The sequence below is a fragment of the Podarcis cretensis genome (genome assembly GCF_951804945.1).
Source record: "Podarcis cretensis genome assembly, chromosome: 14".
NCBI lineage: Eukaryota > Metazoa > Chordata > Lepidosauria > Squamata > Lacertidae > Podarcis > Podarcis cretensis.
The window spans coordinates 53,410,271-53,437,712 of record NC_137183.1 but is presented as its reverse complement, the minus strand read 5'-3'; the positions used below and the strand labels follow the sequence as shown (position 1 = coordinate 53,437,712).

Below are 27,442 nucleotides of genomic sequence, written 5' to 3'. Positions count from 1 at the left end.
TTTGCGCCCCCTAACCCATGGATTTGCGCCCCCTAACCCGTGGATTTGCGCCCCCTAACCCGTGGATTTCCCTAACCCCCAGATGTTGCGCCCGGTGCGGCCAGCCCCCCCTGCACCCCCCACGCTATGCCACTGCCCAGGTGTACTTGGAGATGACAACAATTGAACCAGGAACCTCTGTGCACAAAACATTTATTTTATTTATTCATTAATCTCTCATCCTTCCTCCCAAAGGAGCCCAGGGTCCTACACATCTACAATAAAATAAGATACAATTAAAAATAAAATAAAAACATTTAAAAGATTTAAAACCCATTAAAAGATATAAAAATTATAAAACGCAATGGAATTTTAAAAAACCCAAGATGCAATGGCTATCAAGATGTAACCAAACAATGTATCTGGATAGGCCTTCTAAAACAGAAACGTTTTCAGAAGGTACCTAAGAGAGTATGGTGATGGCATCTGAGTAATGTCAATAGGCAAAACATGAGCTTTACCACTGAGCTGCAGTCTGTCCTCTAAAATAGAAGTAATATCATTTGGGGATAATTTTTCAAAACTTCTCCTACAGTCACAGAGAGACAACTGAGGTACCATACTAAAGTGCAGAGGATGTGGAATTGCATGAAAGCAGTGATTGTGCTCAGAGGATTTTCTCGATCCAGTACACTGCATATGGATGGAGCTCTCTAGTCCACTCACCAATAATGCCACACCTTGCCCATCCTTCCACTCTTACTGGTGCTGTGCTATATACCCAGGTGAGCAAAGCCTCCCAACTCACCTGCCCAGGTTCCAGTGATGCACCAGGTCACCCACCTCATCCATGATCAAATCATGAACAAGAGTTGTTTTATTGTGGGCTGACAGCACCATCAGATCAGAGGGCACTCGCCTACGATGACACTGCGTACGATCCATTCCATACTTCCCAGTATGTTTCTGAGCACAATTCAAAACTGACCTTGAAAGCCCTAAACCGCCTCAGCCCAGTATACCTGAAGGAGCATCTCCACCCCCATCATTCAGCCCAGACACTGAGGTCCAGCTCCGAGGGCCTTCTGGCAGTTCCCTCCCTGCGAGAAGTGAGGTTACAGGGAACCAGGCAGAGGGCCTTCTCGGTAGTGGCGCCTGCCCTGTGCAATGCCCTCCCGTCAGATGTCAAAGAAATAAACATTTATCTGACTTTTAGAAGACATATGAAGGCAACCCTGTTTAGGGAGGTTTTTAATGTTTGATGTTTTACTGTGTTTTTAATACTCTGTTGGGAGCTGCCCAGAGTGGCTGGGGAAACCCAGCCAGATGGGAGGGATATAAATAATAAATATATTATTATTATTATTATTATTATTATTATTATTATTCCCCCCTCCCCAAGACTTTGGCAATAGAAGGCCTCTGAGCTTTGCCTCACCTGCTTCCTGCGACCCAGACACATGCTGCTTTAAGATCCATTGACTTATACCATTTTAAAACACTGTCAACAAAAGCAAATACCTCTGCTATTTGACTGGTCGTAAGTGACAGCATAAATCCACATTCCAATCTGTAGCAAAGATGTATAATTGTATGAGACTCTCTTGGCAAAATGAAGCCTGCATTATAATCCAGAGAAGAATTCCGCAGACACCATAATGTCCAAAAAGGTCTGTCAGATCCCATCATAATATTCCTCTGCATTAGCTTCTGAAGTGCAAATAGCTCTCTCCATCAATGAGTGCAGTATCTGATGTCTCATCCACTGCTTAATCAAAGGCTGCCTCTATTTCTTCTTGTCCTTGCTCCTCCTGCTTAATTCCGGGGGGTGGGGGGGGGCTGCTAGCTTCAGATGGTACTCATGTCTATTTTGCAGTATGTTCAAGCTTTTCCTACATGTACATGTATATAAAGCTATATGCTATCACTCAGGCACTGACATATTTTTATATGTTTTTATTTTTAATTGTGTTGTTTTCCTGTTGATGTTTTTTGCCAGCCTGGACTCCTTTGGGAGGAAGGGTGGACTATAAATTCAACAAATATTTAATAATAATCTGGCATGATCATTTCATTTCAAAGCAAAAAAGATTTTCTTTACAGAAGAAATAAACACATTTATGCACATTGTTTCTGACAACCTTGTATGTGTATGCGATGGGAGGGGGGCGGTGGTACTGGCACAAGATGAAATTGATAATCACCATTTCCCCCCTTTGAGCTTCCTTTCTCTGATACATAAGCCTTAATGCAAAACTATATATGGCAGCTGGCAACACCCCTGCATTTTCACATACTGTGTGCCCCATGTAACTCCATTTACTCCAGGATTGCATCAGCCGGAGTCAAGATCAAAAGAGATCCTTCCACAAGCGTAATCAACTTCAGTGATCATAGACAACAGCAGCCAACGATAATAATTACCTCTAGACTAGTGTCATGGCCATCTAGAAGTTTTTTTCAGAATCAGGCCCAGAACATGAACTAGGCAGTAGGGGAAATACAATTTATTATTTATTTCATAAAATTTACACACCGCTTGGTTGTAATAAACAAACAAACAAACCAAAACACCTCAAAGCAGTTTACAAAAAGATAAAACAGTAAAATCAATAGAAATTTACAGCCACCTATCTACGGAAGTTCAATGAAAGTGATGTGGTCAAAAATTCATGAAAGTGAATATTATAGGGGAATTGTTGGACCCACCTGACAAAATTAGCATTTATGACTCATTAAAAAGAGTGCCAGACAGATCTAAAAGTCAACCATTTTATTCATTTTTATGTGGGATAATCAGTTTAGGAGATCTATATAACTATCAATATTTATAGATTCTTTGCCCAGGTTATTCAGACTCCCATGAGATAAAAAGAAAGTCAGGTTTGATGCATATGCAGTCCAACACATGTACGAAACAGCATACATACAAATGTACCAGTTTTACTGCAGTCTCTCTCAGGTCCTAAGAGAATCTGTCTCCAGTTTCAGTCACAATCCTGAATGGCGGCAACAGGGCGACAAGCACCTCATTTACACTGCAGTCTGAATCCTAGCCGGACAAAGCTCTGTTCCTGCCTGGAGCTGGTGCAGCGACTGGGCTTCCAACCAGCAGAGATCCCATCCACATGTTCAGCAGGTGAACTGGGAGCTCTCTGTCAAAGGAAAGATGCTGGCTCTGTGGGTAGAGGCTGGCAGAGTGGTAGGGCTGGGTAGAGGGACAACTCTGCCCAATGAAAACTCCCCTCCGCCCCAATAGGGTTTTGATTGCCTCCTTATGTCCTGTAAAAAGGTACACTATGGAGAAGCTGCTTTATCCATTATTTGCAGAACTGGGAGCAGAGAGAAGCATGTTTGACATTGACTCAAAAATTCAGTGTTCTGTTACATTTAGGGTATAGTGTATTCTTTTTGTCTCTTTCGCATATCCTTTCAGCTATCTTTTAAAGACTCGGTTTAATGTCTCCAATCACCTGGAAAAGATTATCTGCAATTTTAATCACTCTCTACAAATTACCTCCGGCAGTAGCTGCTGGACTGTCACTCACACACTGATAACTGGGATAAATCTGCTATGTCGAGGGAGAGCTGCTGCCAGAGTCAGAGCGTTTGGAAATTCAGAACTTATACCAGGGATGGGAAACCTGTGGCCTTGCAGATGTTGCTAAACTACAAATCCCATCATCCTTGACTGTTAGCTATGTGGCGGGAGCTAATAGAAGTTTGGGACTCCAACAACATCTGGAGGGCTGCAGGTTCACCATCCCTTATTTACACTGCTCATTAACTCTGGCTGGTGTTAAAATCCTGGAAGCAAGTCTATTATTTGTAGAGTGATTTGCAAAATCTACTGAGATTTTGGATGAAGTAAAAGTCAAAGCAAATCTGAAGAGCAGGAGTAGCCCATCTAATCTGGCCACCTGAGGTAGAACAGGAATTACTGCCACCTCCTCCCACCACCACCACTTCCGCTACTGCGCCCCAGCTCTCATCAAACTCAGTGGGAACCAGGGTGCCCCTCAAAGCATGGTCACAGGAACGCCCTGGTTCTTGCTGAACTTTACAGAAGCCGGGACACTTCTCAAAGTGTTGTCACTCAGCTTGTCTGCCAAGAGATGGGGAAGATGAGAGGCAATGTCATGCAAGGTAGTGGACTCTCCTTCCTAAGCAGAGGTTGGACAGCCATCTGTCAGCGATACTTTAGATGAGATTCCTTTCCAGCTCTACAATTCTGTGAATCTACTATCATCCCAGATTTTTGCCTTGCTGGCTGTGGATGATGGAAGACGTACAGTAGTCAAACAACATGTGGGGTGGCGGGCGACAAAATGATGGATATTTTTTTTCTATACATAAAAAGCTTTTACTTGCTGCTGCATTGATTAGTAATCAAGGGGGAGTTTGCTAACAGTTTCCATAAGGATGGCATTGCACCCCTTTAGCTGTTATATAGACCTGGGGAAAACAAAAGGCAAGCTTTAAGAGGCAAACTTACTAACACTGCATCTCCTCCACTGTTCAAAATGCTTCAACATTTGCCAAAAGAAAAACTACGTATGTGTGTTTATAGTTGAAAAATGACTGTCTCAGCTACTTGTCATATATCCTTTTTTTATGAAAAATTTAGCTTACATAAAATAGTTCCTCCTTGTAGTTTTGCAAAGAGCTTCTTTGTTAAGAAATAATGAGAATATAAAGAACAAGTAAGTGACAAGTTTAGCAGGTAATGCAAACACTTCCCACCCCACAAATTTGCTTTACAGTGGTTAATAGTGGATAAAACACGGGATATGAATCCAGTTTCACACACTGAGCAAGTCATTTTTAGACATTATGTATATAGTTATTAATGAGGGCTCAACCCTGCAAGAAGCCCACTTGCATACAGAAACCCGACTTCTGGATGTGGATAGCCTGATATCAGTTGCCTAAGCTCTGGAAACCTCCAGGTTAGACTACTGAAATGCATTGTACTTGGCGCTGCCTATGAAGATGATTTGTAAACCACGACTAGCACAGATCACAGTTGCTAGCTTGTTATCTGGAACAAGAAAACTTGAACGCATAACACCAGTTCCAGTCCCATTACAATGACTGTCTATTTCTTTCCCAGCCCAATTCAAAGTGCTGGTTTTTATCTTTAAGGCTTCAAGACCCCTATACCTAAAAGGCCACCTTTGCCTGAGCCCTGAGATCATCACATGAAGCCCTTCTTTGTATACCACTTCTAAGGGACCTCCAAGGGAGATCAGAAAGGTGGCAACAAAAGAATAGACCTTGGTAGGAGCCTGGTGGCGGAATCATCAGATAGATGCCAGGCAATAACATTTTTTGTTTTCCTGGGCATTTGGATAGCACAACTAATATTTTCAAAAAATGCAATTCTTATTAAGGTTTTTTTTAAAAAAATGATAGTTATGCAAATCACAACAATGACACAGGAAACACAAAGATTATAGCAAAGGTAAGTCTTGCTGCCATCAGTAAATATCCAAATAGTTATGTATTTTTGATATGACTCTATTGTTAAATTTGCTTTTAACAATGCTTGTGGTTTTATTATTTGGTTTGTGGTGTTGTTTTTACTTTGTTGGGACAAACTCAAAAACCTGATCTAACCTAAGCAAACCATAATAATTCTGTAGTGCTCTTGCCCGGTCTGATCACTTAAATGCAGTCCAAGTAGAAGAACTTTGTAGAGTGGTACCTTTGGTAGTAATATATTGATACAAATACCAGGAGACTGAATTTTCCCACCTGATATCACACAGTAGACCCTAGTAGTCCTGCCATAAAATATTCACTTTAAAAAAGGTAAATGAAACAATCACAAGAAAAATACAACTTTTATGACTAGGTTTCCTCTAGAATTAATGTTATATTCAGTAAGCCCATCACTAAAAATATTATTGGCATAACACTACTGGTGATTTTTAATTAACTTTTTTTAGAAATCTTTGTAACAAGTAATAGAGTTCATGTACCTTCCATGGCTGTGCATTTTTTAGAGTGGTATAAAGGTAAAGGTAAAGGTACCCCTGCCCGTACGGGCCAGTCTTGACAGACTCTGGGGTTGTGCGCCCATCTCACTTAAGAGGCCAGGGGCCAGCGCTGTCCGGAGACACTTCCGGGTCACGTGGCCAGCGTGACATCGCTGCTCTGGCCAGAGCCAGAGCCAGAGCCAGAGCCGCACACGGAAACGCTGTTTACCTTCCCGCTGGTAAGCGGTCCCTATTTATCTACTTGCACCCGGAGGTGCTTTCGAACTGCTAGGTTGGCAGGCGCTGGGACCGAGCAGCGGGAGCGCACCCTGCCGCAGGGATTCGAGTGGTATAAAGGGAAGCAAAATGTGTGTTCGCTTTACTGAGGAAACAATAGTTGACAAATGATTTTGAGAGTAAGTCTAATTAGGCTGCCTCATGATGTGGACTTAAAATAATTTTAGTTGCATTTGCTGCTTGGGTGGGCTTTCTGTGTTGGGGTAAACTGACATCCCAAAGGGTTATGGGTTATTTGTGGTCAGGCATCTAACAACCCAAGGAAATGCTCACTGCGGGACATTGCTACTGAGCGCTAATGAAATTTCTAGTTCAATAATAGAATAAATACCATCCATTATCTGGGAATTTTTAACTTTTAACTTTGGCCTTGTAACTATGCTAGCGACTGCAGTCATTTTATTAAGAGCCTCATCAGAGCCGAAGTTACTTTATAATCCTGCTTTCTCCATCCACAAATGTCAGTTTTCATTGAAATAAATGTTTCTAGTTAGCAGAAAGAAGCCTATACGAAGCAAGGCATGTGCTAAGGCTCACTTCCCCCTCTTGAATAAAGTTTTCTCTTTTGTCATCCAGGAAAAACTGCGGTCACAGATGCACATTGTGGGGAACTGCACACACAGCTACCAACTGTGGGATATAGGGACTACACATGTAATGGCCACTGAGCCAGCAGGCCCCCCAGATGCTTAGCTTTCATTAAAAATAAAAAGTCAAACAGACATTCCTGAAGAAAATTAGAGCACAAACCATGGAGATAACTCTAAGGTTTCAGCACTTGCCAGGAAGCACTATTGCCAAAGAAGCTTAACCAAGATGATCAAGGGTCTGGAAAGGAAGCCTTATGAGGAATGGCTGAAGTAGCTGGGTATGTTTAGCCTGGGAAAGAGGAGACTGAGAGGAGATATGAAAGCCATCTCCAAATATCTCAAGGACTGTCACATGGTGGAGGGAGCAAGCTTGCTTTCTCCTGCTCTGGAGGGTAGGACTCAAGCCAATGGCGTCAAATTACAAGAAAAAAGATTCCACCTAAACATTAGGAGGAATTTCCTGACAGTAAGAGCTGTTTGACAGTGGAATTTGCTGCCAAGGAGTGTGGTGGAGTCTCCTTCTTTGGAGGTCTTTAAGCAGAGGCTTGACAACCATATGTCAGGAGTGCTCTGATGGTGTTTCCTGCTTGGCAGGGGGTTGGACTCAATGGCCCTTGTGGTCTCTTCCAACTATATGATTCTATGATTCTATGATTCTTCCTGGAGGCTTTTAAGTAAAAATTGGATGGCCACCTATCAGGGATGATCTAGTTGAGATTCCTGCATTGCAAGGAGTTGGACTAGTTGACACTCAGGGTCCCTTCCAGCTCTACAATTCTCTAATTCTCTGATTAATCACTTAATGACTGTTGCTAAGCAATCACAGCAAGAAATGCTGATCAGTCTCACCTGCAATTTGGAAAGGGGACCTCTAGGGGCAGCAGAAAAAGCAAGGTTGGCTTACTGCTGCTGGGCTGATGCTGAGCAAAGGGGGTGTATGGGAAATGCATCAGGAAGACAAAAATGTATTGAGGAGTTAGTGATCTGACACAGTCACCTTTCCTGCCTCTGTTCCTTCCACCTCCCCGCTCTTATTAAGTTTTTTAATGGTGTGAGAACAGTTTTCAATGTCCTGAGAACGTTAGGAGGAGGTGAAGCCACACACACAGCTGCTTTAATCAGTTGTGGAGGATAGTGCTGGGCACTTCTTTGATGTTGGACATTGTTTTGAGAAAAGTATTTAAACAAATATAGCCCAGGACACTGCCCCCCTATCTTGCCAAAGGCAAGGTGGTTCTTTTAAAATGAGATTCAGAAGCAATACATGATGCACAAGTGAGTGAGAAGGTTAAAGATTTTATTCAAAAACAGCAAGCAATGTATACATACCAAGCAAGCACTTCAGCCTGCCACTTGGAAGCCCTTAAGAAACAGTAAGGCGGCTCCCCCAGGTAGCCTCAGTTTGCAAGGCCCTGCAGCCGATCAGAAACTCTGCCCAAACAGTCCAATTTTATAGATAGCCTGTGTGGCTTCCAAGACTGCTATGTGCAGATCATGCATTAGCCACTCCCTCCCAGTGCCTCACTTTATTTCACACTACCCAAGTGAATAAAACACAATTGGCTGCTTGGGCATGTTAAACTCAAAAGCAATTCCTTTAAAATAAACAAGACTTAGAAAAAATCCTACTTAGGACTTTCCTATTTTTTTTAAAAAAAAATGGTGCTATTGCAATATCACCACCCCCAGTTTCCCATGTACCCCACTTAGCCACTACCAGGCTCTTGGCACCACTGGGCTGTTGTTCATTATTAATAAAGAAACTATAAAGCAATAGCAGCAATAAAAATAATTTGTAAAATTAGTTTCTGAAGATACTGTGAATATTCTCATATGTCCATGTATGGAGGGGGGAGTTTATGATTTTTAATGTAACTAATTTTAAACTGTGTAAATGGGGGGGGGGGAATGAGTGAATATCTGAAATAAATACCATCTACAGGATTGACAAAGAGGGAAATATCACAGTTGCTGAAGGCAATCTTCAATTAATAGGACTCAAAGCATCAGATTAAAGGAAAACAATATTCTATGGGAAATAACATGGTGAAATAACATTCCTAGGAAGAAGAAATGTCACATTTAAAAACAGTTGTGCTCACTGGCTTACATGCATCCAGGTTTTAACACTAGCTTATTCTTTCCTATTAATAACTGCTCTCTTATCATTAGCTAATCCCCCCAGTGCTTCTTCTCACACCAGTATAGGAAAAGGTCCAGAGAAAAGCAAGTAAACCAAAATACTTGTACAGAAAAAAGTTTTTCAGGTATCATTCTAATGGAAAATCAGCACAGTTTGTTCAAGGCTACATTTCCCTGGTTGGCATGCATAATTGATGTATGTCACATTTTATATAATGATTGCAAGGTAAATTCAATTTTATATTTTCCTTGTTTTTGTCCTCTAAGAAGCTCTCATCATCACATATCAATTCCAGTGCACAACAAAGAAAGGAAACAAATCACTCCAATGAATGTAACATCAAAACTGATTAGAGACAGAGAAAGATTAATTGCTTGTGTCAGAAATAAATAAAGGAGGTAGGATGAAATTGCTATTGGATTCTAAAATATAGTGTGTGTGTGTGTGTGTGTGTGAGAGAGAGAGAGAGAGAGAGAGAGAGAGAGAGAGAGAGAGAGATATCAAATATAAATGCAGCACAGGGCTATAAAGTGATTTTTTTAAAGTTAAATTTAGAAAGGCCATATTACAAAATACCTCAAAACAACTTTTGTTTCAGTAAGTTGAAATAGTAATGGGTTGGATACGGCTGCAAGTGCTGGTCTGAAAACATTTGCACAAGAGTTTATGCAACACTGTAAAGTGAATTCTACAGCAGTTCTGCTGCTTCGGCTTCCACAGGAGGTTGCATGGATGGAAGAACACCTTTGGATCTAGTTTAACTATCCTGCGTGAGGATAGTGAACAGTGTGTTCTAGTGTGAGGTGTGAGACAGAGCTCCCATGAATAAGAGATGCCTTCTGCATGCAGAACGGCATGTTTGGATCCAAGTATTTGTTGCTCTGTGTCGTAGGTCTTAGATGCAGATGGAGTGAGGGAGGGGGGAGCCAGGCCAGACCACAGGTGAGGAGTGGCTGACAGATGACACTGGGGAGGGATCCAGTGACCTGGGAAGCAGAGCCCAAGGAAGATAAGCCTGGGAAGGTCCTGGCAGGTGGAGGATATACCCTACCTCCCAAGCAGGACTGTAACTAACTAAACACTTGAGAAGTAACTATGCGCAAGAAAACATTCCTGCAGTCGGCTAGCTAGGGTGGAGCCTGCTGACATTTCCCCAGCAATAGAAAAACTACATTTTGGGCAAGTACAAATGCACCCATTGAGAATGGTGTTCAGCACCCATTTGCCAAGGTTGTGGCAGTCCATTTTGGGTAGAAGGCTGGAGCCTTCCTCACACTGGAAGTGAGGCAGTGTCATTGCTGCTGTTAGCAGCTGATTTTGTTCTGAATGGGGGAGAATTTTGTGATTTGTTGACTTCTAGGAGGGTAGCGGGGTCTGTTCCATGGTTTGTTCAGCCCTGTTTCCAAAAGTTCTGAAATGATTGTTGTAGGAATGTGCTGAATCTTTCCTGTTCGGTTTCTTGTCATCTCTCTTATGAATGATCAGTATCTTGCATTTATTTCTGTATTTAACTAGAATGTCTTTCAGAGCTTCTTCTCCAAAAGGTTTGCCAGCCACATAGGGGGCGATGCAGAAGTTAACACAGGACTGTGTATCTCAAGGCCAAAGTGAGAGCATTTGGGTCAAAATTAAGGGAGAGAAGAATAACAGTGACCTCATTGTGGGAGTTTACTATAGATCCCCGAGCCAAACGGAGGACATAGATGATGCCTTCCTGGAACAGATGGCCAAGCATGCAAAAGGAAGGGAGATAGTAGTAATGGGGGACTTCAATTACCCGGATATTTGTTGGATGTCAAACTCAGCCAAGAGCATAAGGTCAAACAGATTCCTCCCTGGCCTTGCAAACAACTTCATTGTCCAGAAAGTGGGAGAAGCAACAAGAAGAACAGCCATTTTAGATCTGGTCCTAACCAATGTTGATGACCTGGTTAGTGGGGTAGAAGTGGAAGGATCATTAGGCGCAAGTGATCATGCTCTTCTGAAGTTTACTATACAGCGGAAAGGAGCAGCCAAGCATACTAGGACTCAATTTATTGACTTTAAGAAAGCCGACTTCATAAAACTTAGGGAAGTGCTGGGTGAGATCCCATGGACAATAATACTATAAGGAAAGGGAGTTCATGATGGCTGGGAGTTTGTTAAGAGGGAGATAGTAAAAGCACAACTTCAGGCAATACCAATGAGACGGAAACATGGAAGGTGCCTAAAGAAGCCAGGGTGACTATCTAAAGAACTTTTAACTGAGTTAAGATTAAAAAAGGATGTGTACAAAAAATGGAAAAGGGGAGAAAACACCAAAGAGGAATTCAAACAAATAGCCAGCACGTGTAGACACAAAGTCAGAAAAGCTAAAGCACAGAATGAAGTCAGGCTTGCTAGAGAGGTTAAAAACGACAAAAAAGGCTTTTATGGGTATGTTCGTAGCAAAAGGAAGAACAAAGAAACAGTGGGGTCACTCAGAGGAGAAGATGGTGAAATGCAAACAGGGGACACAGAAAGGGCTGAACTCCTCAATGCCTTCTTTGCCTCAGTCTTCTCCGATAAAGAAAACAATGCCCGACCTGAAGAATTTGGAGCAAATGATTCAGCAGAGGAAACACAGCCCAGAATAACTAAGGAGATAGTACAAGAATACTTGGCTAGTGTAGATGTATTCAAGTATCCAGGGCCAGATGAACTGCATCCAAGAGTATTAAAAGAACTGGCAGATGTGATCTCAGAACCACTGGCAGTCATCTTTGAGAATTCCTGGAGAACAGGCGAAGTCCCGGCAGACTGGAGGAGGGCAAATGTCCCTATTTTCAAAAAGGGGAAAAGAGAGGACCCAAATAATTACCGCCCAGTCAGTCTGACATCAATACCAGGGAAGATTCTGGAGCAGATCATTAAGCAAACAATCTGTGAGCACCTACCTAGAAAGGAATGCTGTGATCACCAATAGTCAGCATGGATTTCTGAAAAATAAGTCATGTCAGACTAACCTGATCTCATTTTTTGACAGAATTACAAGCCTGGTAGATGAAGGGAACACAGTGGATGTAGCCTACCTTGATCTCAGCAAGGCATTTGACAAGGTGCCCCATGATATTCTTGTAAAGAAGCTGGTAAAATGCGGACTTGACTATGCTACCACTCAGTGGATTTGTAACTGGCTGTCTGACCGAACCCAAAGGGTGCTCATCAATGGTTCCTCTTCATCCTGGAGAAGAGTGACTAGTGGGGTGCCACAGGGTTCTGTCTTGGGCCCGGTCTTATTCAACATCTTTATCAACGACTTGGATGATGGACTCAAGGGCATCCTGATCAAATTTGCAGATGACACCAAACTGGGAGGGGTGGCTAACACCCCAGAGGACAGGATCACACTTCAAAACGACCTTGACAGATTAGAGAACTGGGCCAAAACAAACAAGATGAATTTTAACAGGGAGAAATGTAAAGTATTGCACTTGGGCAAAAAAAATGAGAGGCACAAATACAAGATGGGTGACACCTGGCTTGAGAGCAGTACATGTGAAAAGGATCTAGGAGTCTTGGTTGACCACAAACTTGACATGAGCCAACAGTGTGACGTGGCAGCTAAAAAAGCCAATGCAATTCTGGGCTGCATCAATAGGAATATAGCATCTAGATCAAGGGAAGTAATAGTGCCACTGTATTCTGCTCTGGTCAGACCTCACCTGGAGTACTGTGTCCAGTTCTGGGCACCACAGTTCAAGAAGGACACTGACAAACTGGAACGTGTCCAGAGGAGGGCAACCAAAATGGTCAAAGGCCTGGAAACGATGCCTTATGAGGAACGGCTAAGGGAGCTGGGCATGTTTAGCCTGGAGAAGAGGAGGTTAAGGGGTGATATGATAGCCATGTTCAAATATATAAAAGGATGTCACATAGAGGAGGGAGAAAGGTTGTTTTCTGCTGCTCCAGAGAAGCGGACACGGAGCAATGGTTCCAAACTACAAGAAAGAAGATTCCACCTAAACATTAGGAAGAACTTCCTGACAGTAAGAGCTGTTTGACAGTGGAATTTGCTGCCAAGGAGTGTGGTGGCGTCTCCTTCTTTGGAGGTCTTTAAGCAGAGGCTTGACAACCATATGTCAGGAGTGCTCTGATGGTGTTTCCTGCTTGGCAGGGGGTTGAACTCGATGGCCCTTGTGGTCTCTTCCAACTCTATGATTCTATCATTTTATGATTCTATGATCTGCTTCCCAGTGTCAAAGCCATAGCGTGTCTGGCCACTACATCAGGTACGGGGCACAAGATGTATATTCATCATAGCATCTACTATGAATGTTGCTGAACTGTGTAGATTCAGTATGGTTTAGCGGGGTGACTCATATCCTGAGTAGGGTTGTCTAAGAGGTCATCCACTCACATTGAAGATGCACAAGCAAACACTGAAGCTGTGCAAGCTGCTCAGATGGGCAAGGCATTGGCTTCCTGTGCTCTGTGGATGACATAGTCAAGGCAGTGTTCATTGGGATCCTTCAGCTGGGAGTCTCCTTCCCTTGGATGTAGAGCCTTGGAAACTACAGTGAAAAAAACTGGATCCACACTGGGCAGTTTAAGAGAGTCCATGAGATCAGAGTCTAGGTAGTATAGCTTATTAGCGAGCACCATCACTTTTTTATATTGGAGGGGTAAGTCTCATTACGTCCTGGTAACTTTTTTCAGCAGGGCTGGAACTGGAACGTCCAGCACAGAAAGTTGTGGTTCCTTTAGCATTTTAGCTTTAGATGGAATTGGAGATGGCTCTGCAGGGGGATCATTAAGCTCTAAGGTAGCGAAGGCTTTACCCAGGAAAGAAATATAATGAGAATCCTGAAACAGCCAGTGGGAGGGTTGTTGGGGAGTTAGTGGGTTGTTACTCCATTCATCTTCATCTTGATCCATGAAAGCAAAAGGATCAGAGAACTCAAGACTGTTGGGACTGTGCTCAGTCTTGGGTTACTAGATTAAGATCCTTTTACATCCCAAAGGGATTGAGAGACTGGGTTCTGGTTGTAGACTGCAGTCTGGCTGAAGCAGATTCCATGGAATGTATGTTAGGTTGCCCAGAGTTGAGAGAGGGGCTTTTAGGCACTGTCTGTGCTTTCATGCTGGCAGGTCTTGTCTCAGATGATGAAGAGGCTTTTAAAACAGGCAGAAATTCAGCTGTAAGCTGATGGAGGAGGGCCTGCTTGATTTGATTAAGCACATCCTCAGACAGGTATTCATAATAGCTGGAGGGGAGGACCCCAGAAGAGCCCTGGTCCATATTAGTAGCTGGAGGAGAGGATTCTTCCTCATCCAATGATTCAGAGGGGCTACTGGAAAGTAGAAAATGTGCTTAAAGCCTTTTGCTTGCCTCTTTTCCTTTTCCCAGTTGGGATCTGCTTCAGAGGAGGGGGTAGTGGTCTGTTTCCCCCCCCCCCCAGTTATTTAGCCCTCCTAGCCTCTCCAGACTGATTATTATTTAAATGAATAATCTTTTTAAAAGAAATCCCAAATGCTGAATCGGAATGGGTAGCAGGGGAATATAGCACACCCAATCGATATATGAGTGGGGTGGATGCAATCTGCTCTTAAGCGAAGATGTAAGGCTTTCCTTCTGGAGAAATGGCTTTAAAAAGCTCAATGAAGAGGTTTCCTTTTTGCAGATGGGAAGAAATGGCTTTCGCGCCAAAAGACGTAGCTTGCATGTCTCTCCAGGCTTCCCCTTGCATTCCTCCTTCACTACAGCTGCTGTTGTAATGGAGAAATTCCCTTTTCTCCCTTGGTCAACCACTTACAGCAGGAGGAAAATGATGAAAATATTAAGATTCCTTTTTAAAGAACAGCAGAGAAAATGGAAAGTGGGCAGGTAGGGGAGCACACTCCTATAATAAGGAAAAAAGCCACAGAAAGCTTTAAACTTAATGATTAAATAAAAGTCTAAGAAGAAGTATTGAGCAAACTACTTTAGAAATACAAGATAAAATATTTTTTTACAGGTAAAAACCTGAAAGCTCAGAGGGAGCTTGTGGCAACTGGCTGCACTTTGACCAGAAGGCAGGAGCAGAACTGCAGAACCACCTCCCAAAAGCTTGCTGCCTGCCTTCAATCAAGGGGTGGTTCTGTCAACCTGTTTTCACCTGCTGCCAGAAGGATAACAAAGAGGGAACCAGTCTGGGAGCAGCCACTGAGAAGGCTTTATTCTGCATCCCCACCAAGCATGCCTGGTAGGCGAGGACCAAGAGAAGATCTCTGCTGAAGATCTCAGAGCCCAAGCAGGTTTGTATAGGGAATTATGGTCCTTCAGATAGCCTGGACCTAAGTTGTATAGGACTTTATTGCCTGACAACGTCAGATAGTATCAATAAGCAGCTGACAAAGCATTGTAGGATATTGAAAGCAAACTGTACTCTTCCAGGCATGTACTAATTCACAAAAATAGGCAATCAACTTGTCAGCAGAAGGTAAAAAATACTGGAAAGATTCCACTCCAGCAGCCCTGGCTTCCATAAAGGAGGGATTTGTAAATGTTATTCTGCAAAACAGAGATACAACAATAGTGTCCATGTTTGTTCAACACATCATACGTGGATGGCAAACTGTATGTAATGTGTTGCATGGAGGCAGTCAGCCCGAATACATCCATGCCTGGAGGAATCAAACCAATCTTGTGCATGTATTAACTCCCTTTGGAACTGGGGAAAAACAACAAGAAAGATCTTGGTGGCAAGGGAAATTTCAATATGGCAGCGAATTATGGATAGCATTTCTAGCAATAGTATCCATATAGATCTAGCTCAGTTCCTAAACACTTGTGCAGCTGCTTGAAATTAGCTTTCTGGGTGACAAAAGAATATTGAATGATTGCTGGAGCATACAGCAGATATTCGTCTACATGACAAGAGCAGTGGAGAGAACAAGTCAATGCAGAATTTCCCCCGGAATTTTGCTTGACAGGAAGAAATCTTAAAGGTTATCAAGAAAGTGAGCAAAATGAAATGTCATTATTTCCAAGACAGATTTAAACATGGCACAACTCATAAAGCGCTCTGATTTCGGGCTGTGCTAGATTTCCATCCTATTTGTTGAGTGAACCAATGTTGTATAAAGTTGAGTCACAGCAGAGAAATCCAATTCCCCCCCCCCTCAACTTTTATGTACCTTTTCTTCACATGAAAAAACAATCTTATTGGAGCATTAATTTCATTTTTGTCAATCTGATCCATGGAGGCTAAGCAAATGCAAAATCTGCAACCCTGCAACCCAGCATGAACTAAAAGCAGTTTGACAGGATGATACAGCTGGTCTAAGCCTGACCCTGGCATTGCAAAGTCTGTTACATGGAGGATTTGGCCTGCCTTGCTTTGTTTTCTTCCCACTCCCTACATCTTAGCTGCTGGAATTCCCCATCAAAAATTAATGCAACAATATGTTTCAGACACTCCATCTGTAGCCTCAACATCTGCTGAGTCTGCCTCCCCATTAAAACCTCAAAGTGAAATCCTTTCTCCTCACCTGCCATTCCCTCCACTTTTGAGCACACCTTGATGGTAAATTATTGTTTAGCAGGATTTACTTCCTCAGTTGAAAACACCAAACAATAACTTTATCTTCACAATGGTGATGAAAGGAAGACTGTACAGAGGGAGGGGGGATTGTAAATGAGCAGAGGGGAGATTGCTAAAGTAGAACAGCAACTTGGGACTAGTTTTTAAAAGGCAAGCGTTTCAAAGAGTGGTAAAACATTTTGTTAAACAATAAATAACACATAAATCTGCCCTGTGCCCTGAGATCATCTGGGGTTCAAGTTCCTTTGCTTATTGAGACTGGGATGGAGAGGCTGAAGAATGGGCATTTTCTGGTGTGGTACTGCTTTTTAGGATTGCCCTTTCTAGATCCATGTACATGTTGCCCAAAATGGCTGTGGCCACAAATCATGGTAAACCACAAACCCCAGCACAGGAAAAAAATCTTTCTACTCATGGAGGGAGGGAGGAAGCGAACCATCACCTCTTGCTTAACATTAGGTCTGGACTAGGGTTTGGTTTACTCCTGTGGTTTCTCTTCTGGTTCTACTGGCTGTAGTTTGCTGGAACAAAACAAACCACAGTCTCTGGCTCAGATATAAGGCAACATTAGGGTCATGGTTTGCTTCCTCCATGCACTAACCACACCCCATTGAGGTTTTTTTATGAGAAGGGATATAAATATATTTGATAAATGGTTCAGACTAATTTATTCGAATGACATGGTGGAGGCATTCAAAATGTTTGGGTAAGTATAATTTCTGATCAATAGGAATGCAGTTGGCACCATAATAATAACATTTTTATTATTTGTGTGCTGCCCACTGGACTGGGTTGCCCCAGCCACTCTAGGTGGGTCCCAACAAAATATTTAAAACACAATAAAACATCAAATATTAAAAACTTCCCTATAAAAGGGGAAATACCACAAATGTTGTAGGATATTATTTTGGGTACTTAAATGTAGCACCATAGAACCCTTAATATCACCTCCTTCTACAGTTTGTATTATAAATAAGGCTAACTGAATCACTAGACAAATTTGAGGAAGGAGCTATTTAATGCAATCTGGGCACCTCTGATGCCTTGGGACAAAACACCTTGTTACTACAAGTGGAAACTGGCTAGGCCAACATGACATCCTTATATTTCAAATTAATTACAATATAACCAAACCAAGAATTAAATTTCAGCCCCCTCAGTACTTTAATCTTATCAGCAGGACAATGGGTTCCTTCCTTTACATTTGCAGTGCTTGGGAGGACGATTTATCTTCGTTAAATAATAATTGGCTTTATTATCTTTTGACTCTTCAGAACCACAGGCTGGCAAGGTTTTTAAAAATTTCATCAATCTTATTTTGCGTTTTTCAAAGCTGGCACTGAAAGCTTGGAGGGAAGACGTCAAAGCCTGCAAAACACATTGTATCTCCTAACATTATGAATTGGACTCGAGAATATCTAATTTACTAATACATCTACTAAAGTGACAGGCACCTCTATATTTCATAACTTGAACAAGGAATTCCAGAAGCAAAGACCTGAATTGCAGTTTCAGATGATTAGTGTTGCAACAGGAATCCAACCTTCTAAAAACACTTACAAATGCTCACCTTTTGCAAACTTGCTTTTTCAGCCATTTACTCAATCTACACTTCTTGTGTCTTTTCACAAAGTGTTTGAAGATGCACAGAGATATAATGTCACATTGTTAACACTTCTAAAGATGGGATACTGTATATTGGTTAAGAGATACATATCAGGCTCTGAATTTTGCTCTAGACATAATTGTCCATCAGAGGGGCCAGGATTGAGGATTGAGGGGACCCAACATGACGTGGCATTGCACACAGGGCCCTCTGAACATTGAGGGAGCCCCCTCAAAAAAAGATTGGGGGGAGGGCACAGTGCCTCAGCCCCCAGGAGCCAACGCCCTTGTTGTCCATCCGCTATGGGGTGATTTGGGCGACAAGTCTTGGTTTTTTTCCTGGCTTGTAAATTCATCTGGGGGCCTATGCACACTGGGGAACTATGCTGTTAGCCGCTCTGAGCCCAGCTTCGGCTGGGGAGGGCAGGATATAAATAAAATTATTATTATTATTATTATTATTATTATTATTATTATTATCATTTTGTTCATGCCTTGTTTCCTTCTGCTTGTCACTGTGCAGACTAGTACCACCACAAGTTTTGACTGGAATCCTGACCACACCTTACTCTGCACTATTTCAAGGAGGTGTCCCTGAAAACGCACAGTATATCCTGTCCATCACATTGTTTTGCTGTTTCACTTTCCTTTCTTCTTACCTACCCTTTCTGTACCCTTTCCACCACATTGTGCCACAATTGCACATGCCTCCATTTTCTACTGCTTTTTTGAGGGGGTTCTTGTCTTCCTGCACACATGCGCATAAGCCCACAATATCCTGTTGTTGCTTCTCTCCCCCGCCCTCCTTGCCCCTCCTGGACAAAGCCCACTCTTTTGCAGGCTAAATGGACTGAAATGAACACACTGTTAAGAGCTGGTCAGCATTGGGACGGACTCTGCTTCATTAGAGCTTCCAAAGCAGAGGTTAGATGGCCATCAGCCAGGGATTTTTTAGTTGTGATTCCTGCTTCACAGGGGGCTAGACTAGATGAACCTCTGGGTCCCTTTCAACTCTACACTTCTACAATTCTATTATTCCTGCCTGGTTGCAATCCTGTTCAGCTTTATTCATGTCTGTTGAGTTTAGTACATTTATTGTTTCCTTTCTTCTCAGTTTCAATCTCAAGGCACACACCATTATATTGTTTTCTTTTAAAAAATATATAGGTTAACACCTTAAAAGCATTTCAGCTACTCCAGTACTCAAATATCATCAAAGCAGTTCTTATCAAGATTATGACCTTTTCATTGGCAAAAAAAAAAAAAGGCCTCAGATTTCAGTTTCTCCTGTTATTCTCTAAATCATTATCTCCCCACCCCCACCCCTATCAGTCAAAAGACCACCTGTGTGGACTTCAAATCCCACTTTTATTTCCCCCCTCTTCATTTTGTTTTCTTCGCTATATGTCCATGCCATTCTTTGTAGCCTACGGTGTGTTGCAAATGTTTTATTCACATGGCCACAGACTGACTATTCCCAAATGTTAATTAAGATCAGAAAATGAGCTGCAGAGTGCATTAGTGGTTATGTAATACAGACCATTAAAGCCTGCTTTATAAATGAATGTCATTAAATTCTAAGTATAGCTGTTTTTCCTCTGCTGCCAGGGGGGAAAAATGAGAGACACGGCACCTTTTATTCAAGATTTTTCAGGCAACTTAGCAAGGTGGAGGGGAACGTAATTATCAAACCCATTTTGTAATGTAAGAGAAGAAGTCTGTGCCAAAAGCTGCAAGGTTTTCTGGGTTTGGCTCCTCATTATGTGACAATAGCTTAGTTCATCCCTAACATTGAGCCAAACCATGGTTTAGCATGAATGCTCAAGCTCCCAGAGACGCAGGTCATGGCTGCTTGGTTCTGCTGCTGCTGCACTATTGGAAGTTTAGTCATGGTTTTGGTTATTGTGTCATCTGAACGTGGGCTTGTGGTTTATTTTATATTGAAGTTTTTGAGCTATTGTTAAGGTAAATTGCCAAAAATGACACTGCCCACATGGGTTGCCATCTATCTGGATTTTCCCTGACATTTAAGCGATATCTGCCTGGACACTGTTTCCAATGGCCGATTACCAACTATGTCTGGGAAATTGCGTATGGCAACCTTTTGGCATGAGGAGGTTGGTATAAGCAGTAATAGGAGCAGCTGCATAAGTTAGTATGAAACTAACTTCAGTTCTGCATCCAAAATATGAGTATGGCTTGCAAATCCTATGCCATTTAAAAAGCACATCAACCAGAAATAGCTATATAGAATCTGTGAAGATAGACAATTCTAAAATGTGCGGAGAAGTCTACACCTCACTCCCATCTCACAGAACAGCTGGATCATGACACTTATGCCACGCCCAAGGTCCCAATAAGCTCTGCTTGGCATTGTTTTTTCCATGGCAACCCTGCATTTCTTATGCGGCTGACCAGCAGGCCTAGTTCAATCTGTCGTTTCTTTAGCAAAACACTTGCATATTTAACTAACTGCTCTCGATTATCACTGGACTGCTCAACAATTCATTTTTAGAAAATAGACCTTAGGCAAGTAGATGCTTTAGTCACCAAAAAGCAAGCATTTTACCTTTTAAATTATATGTATTAATCATTTTTTTTCTAAAAAGAAAGAATCAACAGGAGATGCTGGACATAAAAAATACAGAATGTGTGTGTGATATAAACCAACCACAGAAGCAGTTGATCTGAAATGGTATGAAATCAAGAGCAGCAAAATACCAGTCACTCACGAAGAGAAAACATAAATGGACTTCTGTTTAGAACAGGTATTTAAAAACACCCCTTCAAAGCTATTCTTTTTCTTTTGCGATACAAACTGTTTAATGCAAACCTTTCCTTTTGGTGATCTTTGCTGAGAATAGTTTCACTTGTACAAGGTACTTTTTAAAAAGTAGGAGAAAAGTGTCCACTATACTAACACTGTAACACACCTTTTAAAACCTATATTAACCCATTAATAAGGAAACCAATTTCATTTTGCCTTACTTGCTTCACAACATCTAAACAACATAAAACTGGCACAAAATGCCTGTTTTGATCCATCATCTTTTGGAATCTGTGAATCTAACAAGGATGATTCCCTGCCTAGTAATTTTTTGGCTATCACACCATCACATGTTCTAATTCAGATCATACAGCAGGGTGCCCATTATCTGAGCCATAATTTGCACAAACCTCTAATCACACAGACCCACTATCTATGTCTCCTGTAGGTAAGGTTTAAAATGAAACTAAACTGGTTTAAAGGCCCCAAGGATCTGCTAGGAGGCAGGTATACCATAGTGCAGTAGCATCCTCAATCATCAGCATATTAGGGCTCGTCCATACTTCCACTTGCCCAATGACAAGGAAGCACAGGTCCAAGGGGTTTCCTGCTTGACCCACATTTTCCACGCATGGATCTGAGTGATTTTCCCCTTGCCCTGTTCCTTTCCCATGGAAAACCCACAACACATTGCAAATGCTTCCTTTAGGGCACGAATTATGATAAAATGCTTCAAGTGAGTGATATTGAATGTATGTGCTGGTTGTGTGTGATGTGGTCATCACTTCAGTTAAGAAGTCGTCATAGAAAAATACTAATAGCATCAGCTCTTCAATGCACACAAAAGAAAAGAATGCAAAAGTCCAGCTTTAAAAAATACTGATTGATTAAAGAGTTTTCATTCAAAAGGGCACCCAAATGTGTGGCTTTTTTGGTATGAATTTCTGCAAGGAAAGTGACAGGTTTAAACCCTGAGACCAAATTTTCTTTGCTTAATGCACACTTAGAATCCGCTAATCAAAGAAAGGCTGAATTCCTTCCAGGGTCTTGCTTTTTGTAGGTAATACTGCTACCTCCAAAATTGCTGCTAAAGCTATTTTTTTGTGGGGGGGAAATGTCTCTCCATGGAATACATGTCATCCTTTTCAGAATACATTTTTCAAAATCAGTACTCACCTGTCACACTCAGGTAAATAAATGGGCTTGTCTTATTCTCTCCGTTTTTTTCATTGACTGCCTGGACATAGTAGCACCCAGCATCCGCTGCTGATGTCGCAAGAATGACCAACTGATTCTCTAGTGTGATGGTTCTATTTGGGGGGAAAAGGCAAAACAGGGTTTGTTAAATTAGGACAAGAAGATTAAAGTTGCAAAATATATCTCTCAAATCTGGCAGGCTTGCAGAGGAAATCCCTCTCAAACTGCCTGGAAATCATTGAAGTTCATTGATCTCTCTTTCTTTGGATTTTTTATGATTTTTAATTTGACAGAGGCCAGAATCTAGAACACTCAGGAATGGGCAGTGACTTGTTTATACACAGTGGGGTTTTTGAATATATTTCTCTTAACCCCATGCTATATCAGAAACTACTTTTGAAACTCACCTTGATTTTAAAAGCAATTCATCATTCAGAATGAAAGGCAGCTGCTTGAAAAACACAACCCAGTGTACACATAGTTCTGCAATTCTTTGCACTCTAGCTATAGAAAGATTAAAAGGAGCACCTAAAGCAAACTGCATGAAGCACCGGAGATCTGTATTCAGATAAAGGTTGTATTTTTACCTTTAAGCAGCTTCTAGGGTTCTGATTTGAAGTAGATATGCTGTGCAATAGGTGGTTTAATCTTTTCCTTCTGCTGTTTTCTAAATCTAAGTTCCATCCCTATGGATCTAATAGCAGGTGGTAGTGGAAGAGACATGATTTAGATCAAGAAAACAGCACAGAGGTAAAGTTATCCCCTCCCTGAGCACCAGTGGCAAAGATCCAGTGGCAAAGATTTTTGTATTTAAATGTTGGCAAATGCAAACAAAGATCTTCTGCATCTTGGGCAGTTTGACTCTTAGTGACACCACCAAGCTCTAATATTTAATTCAAACAATTGACTCCAGTCATCCCAGTAAATACTATTTCATTGCAAAGACAACAACAACAGCAATACATGAAGAGCTACCCTATGGCTTCTTCAGACAGACCTGCTTCTTAAACATTCATCCTTATTTGCTTGTCCAAATCCTATTTTAAGGTTATATGATATTCACTGTTTGCTGAGCACTTGTTCTGATTTCCTTCCAGGAAGATTATACAACAATGAACAATCATCCTGATTTTTGATTGCATAGGAGTGATATGTCTTTCCATCAATTTCCTCATCACTTTCCTAACTGCAAAAAGACTATTGTTGCTTTTAAAGTGAATTTGTTGTGCCAGAGTAATTGAGTACTGTACTTGATTACTCAAATTTAATTTTTGCAGTCTGCAATCAAACTCCTCTTGCAAAATACTTACAGCTCAGAGGTAACCTTATGAAATGTCACTGTTAAGAGAATGCTAATGTCCATTTCTGGGGAAGTGAGAATGTGTGGAGACAGATCAAAGTCATCAGAATCTCAGGAGATACAAACGTATGGCCTATGAAGCTTCATATACCAAGAGCTGCAGCAAATAGCTAATTAACATGCTTAGCTCAAAGAAGTTCTAGAGAAAAGGAAGAGCAAAGCTGCTTCTGACAGCTGTAATTGTACCACCTCCTAAATTAGGGCCCATCCATACTTTTGTTTGATTTCAAGTCATGGGTACCAGAGGGTCATTTGTTTGTTTCTGTCCCACCGCTTTCTCCAGAAACTAGATTCCCCAGTCTACTGCTGAATCAGAACAAACTTCCATCTGCAGAAAACCCAATTGATGTTTGTTCTGATTTAGCAGTAAACAGTAGTTTTTCCTAGGGAAAGTGATGGGGCAAATAATAATAATAACAACAACAATAAAACTTCTCAGCCCCATGACTTGAAATCACTTGAAATAACGAGATAAACGGCAGTGTGGGTGGGCCCTTAGCATGGCATCTTCTCAGAGGAATCAGCAAAGTCTAGTATAAATTTGCCCTTTCTTGTAAGAAATGCTTCTATAAACCAGTCCTTGTAAAATTGCTCTAGCCTTTTATGTCTTCTTGCCTGCAACACTAGACTTTCCACATTTACTCAGCAATCAACCTCCAGTTTTAAATTAAAATCTATAACAATTGATGGACAAATCATTGTCAAAGAGTTTTCCAGCACGCTTCTTCAAAAAGCAGAGGCCACAGATGGGAAGAATGGGGACGATGGATGATTTGTGTTTGTTATCTTGACTTCTGGGAGAAATGATGCTATCTTTAAGTTGTAACCAATCTCTCAGAGGCTGCAATGGTCTGTGCTGTAGTAACCATCTCTTCAGTACATCTCTTGATTGCATTCATCTCTTGAGTACATTCATATATAGTGCTAATGCTACTGCAACCTGTTCAGCGGCGGTGGCAGCACTTGGAGAAGGCACAAGAGAGCACTCGGAGGGAACATTCCATTATAAGTCTTAATAAATGTGCACAATCTTAGTGGTATTTTGTAACTTGGAGACTATGTGCCCATATTGATAACTCCCCTCTCAGATTTCCAAGACCTATGCCATGTTCTCAGCCATGCAGGTGTAACTCAGCTTGCATGGAATGATGGAGAGGAACTAAGTGGTTGGTGGTGATGTGGCTTTGGTAAGGAGGTTCCAAGGAGGGCAGTGGGACAATGTTAGCATCATAACTTATTGGTGGCCCAGAAAAGACTTTGGAATAAGCAAAGCTCCCACACAGAGGACTTACTCACACTTCCACTTGCCCTGTGCCTAGAAAGCAAGGGGCCAAGCAGCTTACCCTTGCCCCACTCCTTTCACAGGGAAAACCCACTCTTTAGTGCTAAATCAGAGCAAATGTCAATCCAGAGAAAACCCAAAGTGCTTTTTTGTCCGATTGTGGTTTCCCCCCAGGGAAAGGAGCAGAACAAGAAGAGTGGATAAGCTCTGAAAGCGGGTGGTTAGGAAGGATTTTTTTTAAAAAAAAAAAATGGAGTGCTGGGATTGCAATTAAGGTAAAAGCTGACAGGGACTATATTGTTGGACAAGATACATTACTTCAAAGATTCCTGCATTTCGGGGGGGTTGACTATATGACCTTTGGGGTACCTTCCAACTCTACAGTTCTATGATTCTACCTAATAAGCCCTAATTTTAAGGGGTCTGCACTGCATATATGGAAGACAGGAAAGTAAGACAGAGAATGTTTTAACTGGAGTGGGGTTTCCAATTGGGAAACTTTCAATTTGAACACAGTTACATTAAATGCAATATATTCAAATACAAATTATCTATTTGCCCTTCCACAGAAAGAGTAATTCTAAGTGTGTTGGCACCAGCGGGGATTTTTTTTTTTTTTAAATGGCTCTTAGACATGAAAGGTGGCTGATCCAATCAAGTCTCAGGGATGGAGTGAAGAGATCCACCTTTTCCTTGCCTTCACAGAAAGTATCAACACCCCACCATGCCCCAGTTAAGGAAAACCAAGATATTACAGTAAACCTGCTTCATATTAAGCATACATTTAAAAAGGTAAAGGTAAAGGACCCCTGACAGTTAAGTCCAGTCACGAATGACTCTGGGGTTTCAGCGCTCATCTCGCTTTACTGGCTGAGGGAGCCGACGTTTGTCCGCAGACTATTTTTCCAGGTCATGTGGCCAGCATGACTAAGCCACTTCTGGCTAAACCAGAGCAGCACATGGAAATGCCATTTACCTTCCCGCTGGAGTGGTACCCACTTTATTTATCTACTTGCACTGGCGTGCTTTCGAACTGCTAAGTTGGCAAGAGCAGGGACCGAGCAACGGGAGCTCACCCCATCACAGGGATTTGAACCGCTGACCTTCTGATTGGCAAGTCCTAGGTTCAGTGGTTTAGACCACAGCGCCACCCGTGTCTAGTATGTGTAAACGTATATCATACGTTTAAGTATGGCTTAAATCCCTACTGAGTTCATTAGGACTTACTCCCAGCTAAGTGTGTATAGGGTTGTAGTGTAAGTCAGGATAATATTTAGATAAAATTAATTAATTTATGGTATTGCCTTGGGGTGATTATCTTAGCAGAAGAAATGATTTGTGGAAATCAGTAGTGGAGATTACTTAATTTAAAATGGAAGAAAGTTTCTTCAATTACTTAGTGCACTCAAAACTGGAATGTGAAATTGCAAGTCTTAACAAATCTGCACACACTGAGAACAATAGTATCTTGTAATTTTGAGAACAGGTAATACTGTAACTATATTTAATACAATAGGGGAGACTTAAGCGAGCATCCCCATTAGACTCCATGGGTGATAGTTCTAGTTCCAGTTGCATTCCAAAGGATCTCACCACCAACTGTATGCCCTGCACTGTAGTGTTTTGTTTCTTAAACTTAGTAGAATTTCATAAGTATTTTGTGAAACGCAATTTGATGAGATACTAAGTTTGCTATTCAGTCCAAAGCTTTGCCTAACAACACAATCCTACTCAAAGTTCAATATAGATTTTTGAACTTACTTCTAAATAAATTGGTGTGGGACTATAGCCAAGAACAGCACTCTGGGTGGAGGCTCCTATTTTCCACATGAAAATGAAAGTGCTTTGAAAAAGTAAACTTTACTTTCAAATGTGAAGTTGCTGTTTCTGGGGGGGTGGGGAGAAGGCCATAAAGCTTGAGGAAAAACAGTTTCCATCTTCAGTGTCGTTATTTTTTTACTTATCCCAGTGCCTTGGGTTTCTAGCCTAAAGTCTGATTCCAGGATGCTTAGCTTGTTAAACTTTTTAAGGTAGACAAAAATGCCATAATGGCTTTAATCTGTCAATATTTTACAACTGGCATAGAGAAAGAACACCGGTATGATGCACTGTTGAATTTTGAGAAATACGTAAACATGTCTAACGGAAGATCAACATGCAAATGTCTATCACCACCTTGACTCTCCAGGTTAACAAAGATGAAGGTTAACTAATCCTCCAAGGATAATCTGAAACATAAGCCTCTGGAATCAAATGAAAGGTTAAGAGGAAAAAGAAAACAGTAGCTATCATAGGGAGAATAATGTCTGCTTCCTGCCAGATGGTAACCTGGCCCCACATACATTATTGAAAAAGTCACTATGTTAAACACCGGGGGGGGGGGGCAAGGCAACTGTCTACCTAGAGCAGTTAATTCTGTCCAGTTGAAACAGTGATAAGCAAAATATAGATTAATAGTCTGCATGGGGCATCAATGATGCATTTTCAGCCCTGGAGGCAGATGTGTGAGAAGGAAGAGCAAGCAGGAAGAAAAAGACAGGAACTCATGTCTGTAGTAAATTACTTGCTGTGCGGTTGAAAAAAGGCCCCCCCCGGGGGGGGGAGTCTCTGTGTGCTACAGTTTCCACACTGAGAGAAGAAAAGTGGTGGCTTTAAACAGCAGAAGTTTGGATAAAGCAGCAGTGAAGGAACACTATG

General features: G+C 41.7%; 1 protein-coding gene across 8 annotated transcripts in view; it reads right to left on the bottom strand.

Annotated features, from left to right (window-relative positions):
* Positions 1-27,442, bottom strand: part of SDK1 (sidekick cell adhesion molecule 1) — a 659,529-nt gene that overhangs the window by 329,898 nt on the left and 302,189 nt on the right. For all 8 annotated transcript variants that reach the window (XM_079953648.1, XM_079953647.1, XM_079953646.1 and 5 more), the window contains one exon: positions 22,083-22,216. In XM_079953648.1, the coding sequence (XP_079809774.1) occupies positions 22,083-22,216 (134 nt within the window). The remainder of the gene's footprint in view (positions 1-22,082; positions 22,217-27,442) is intronic.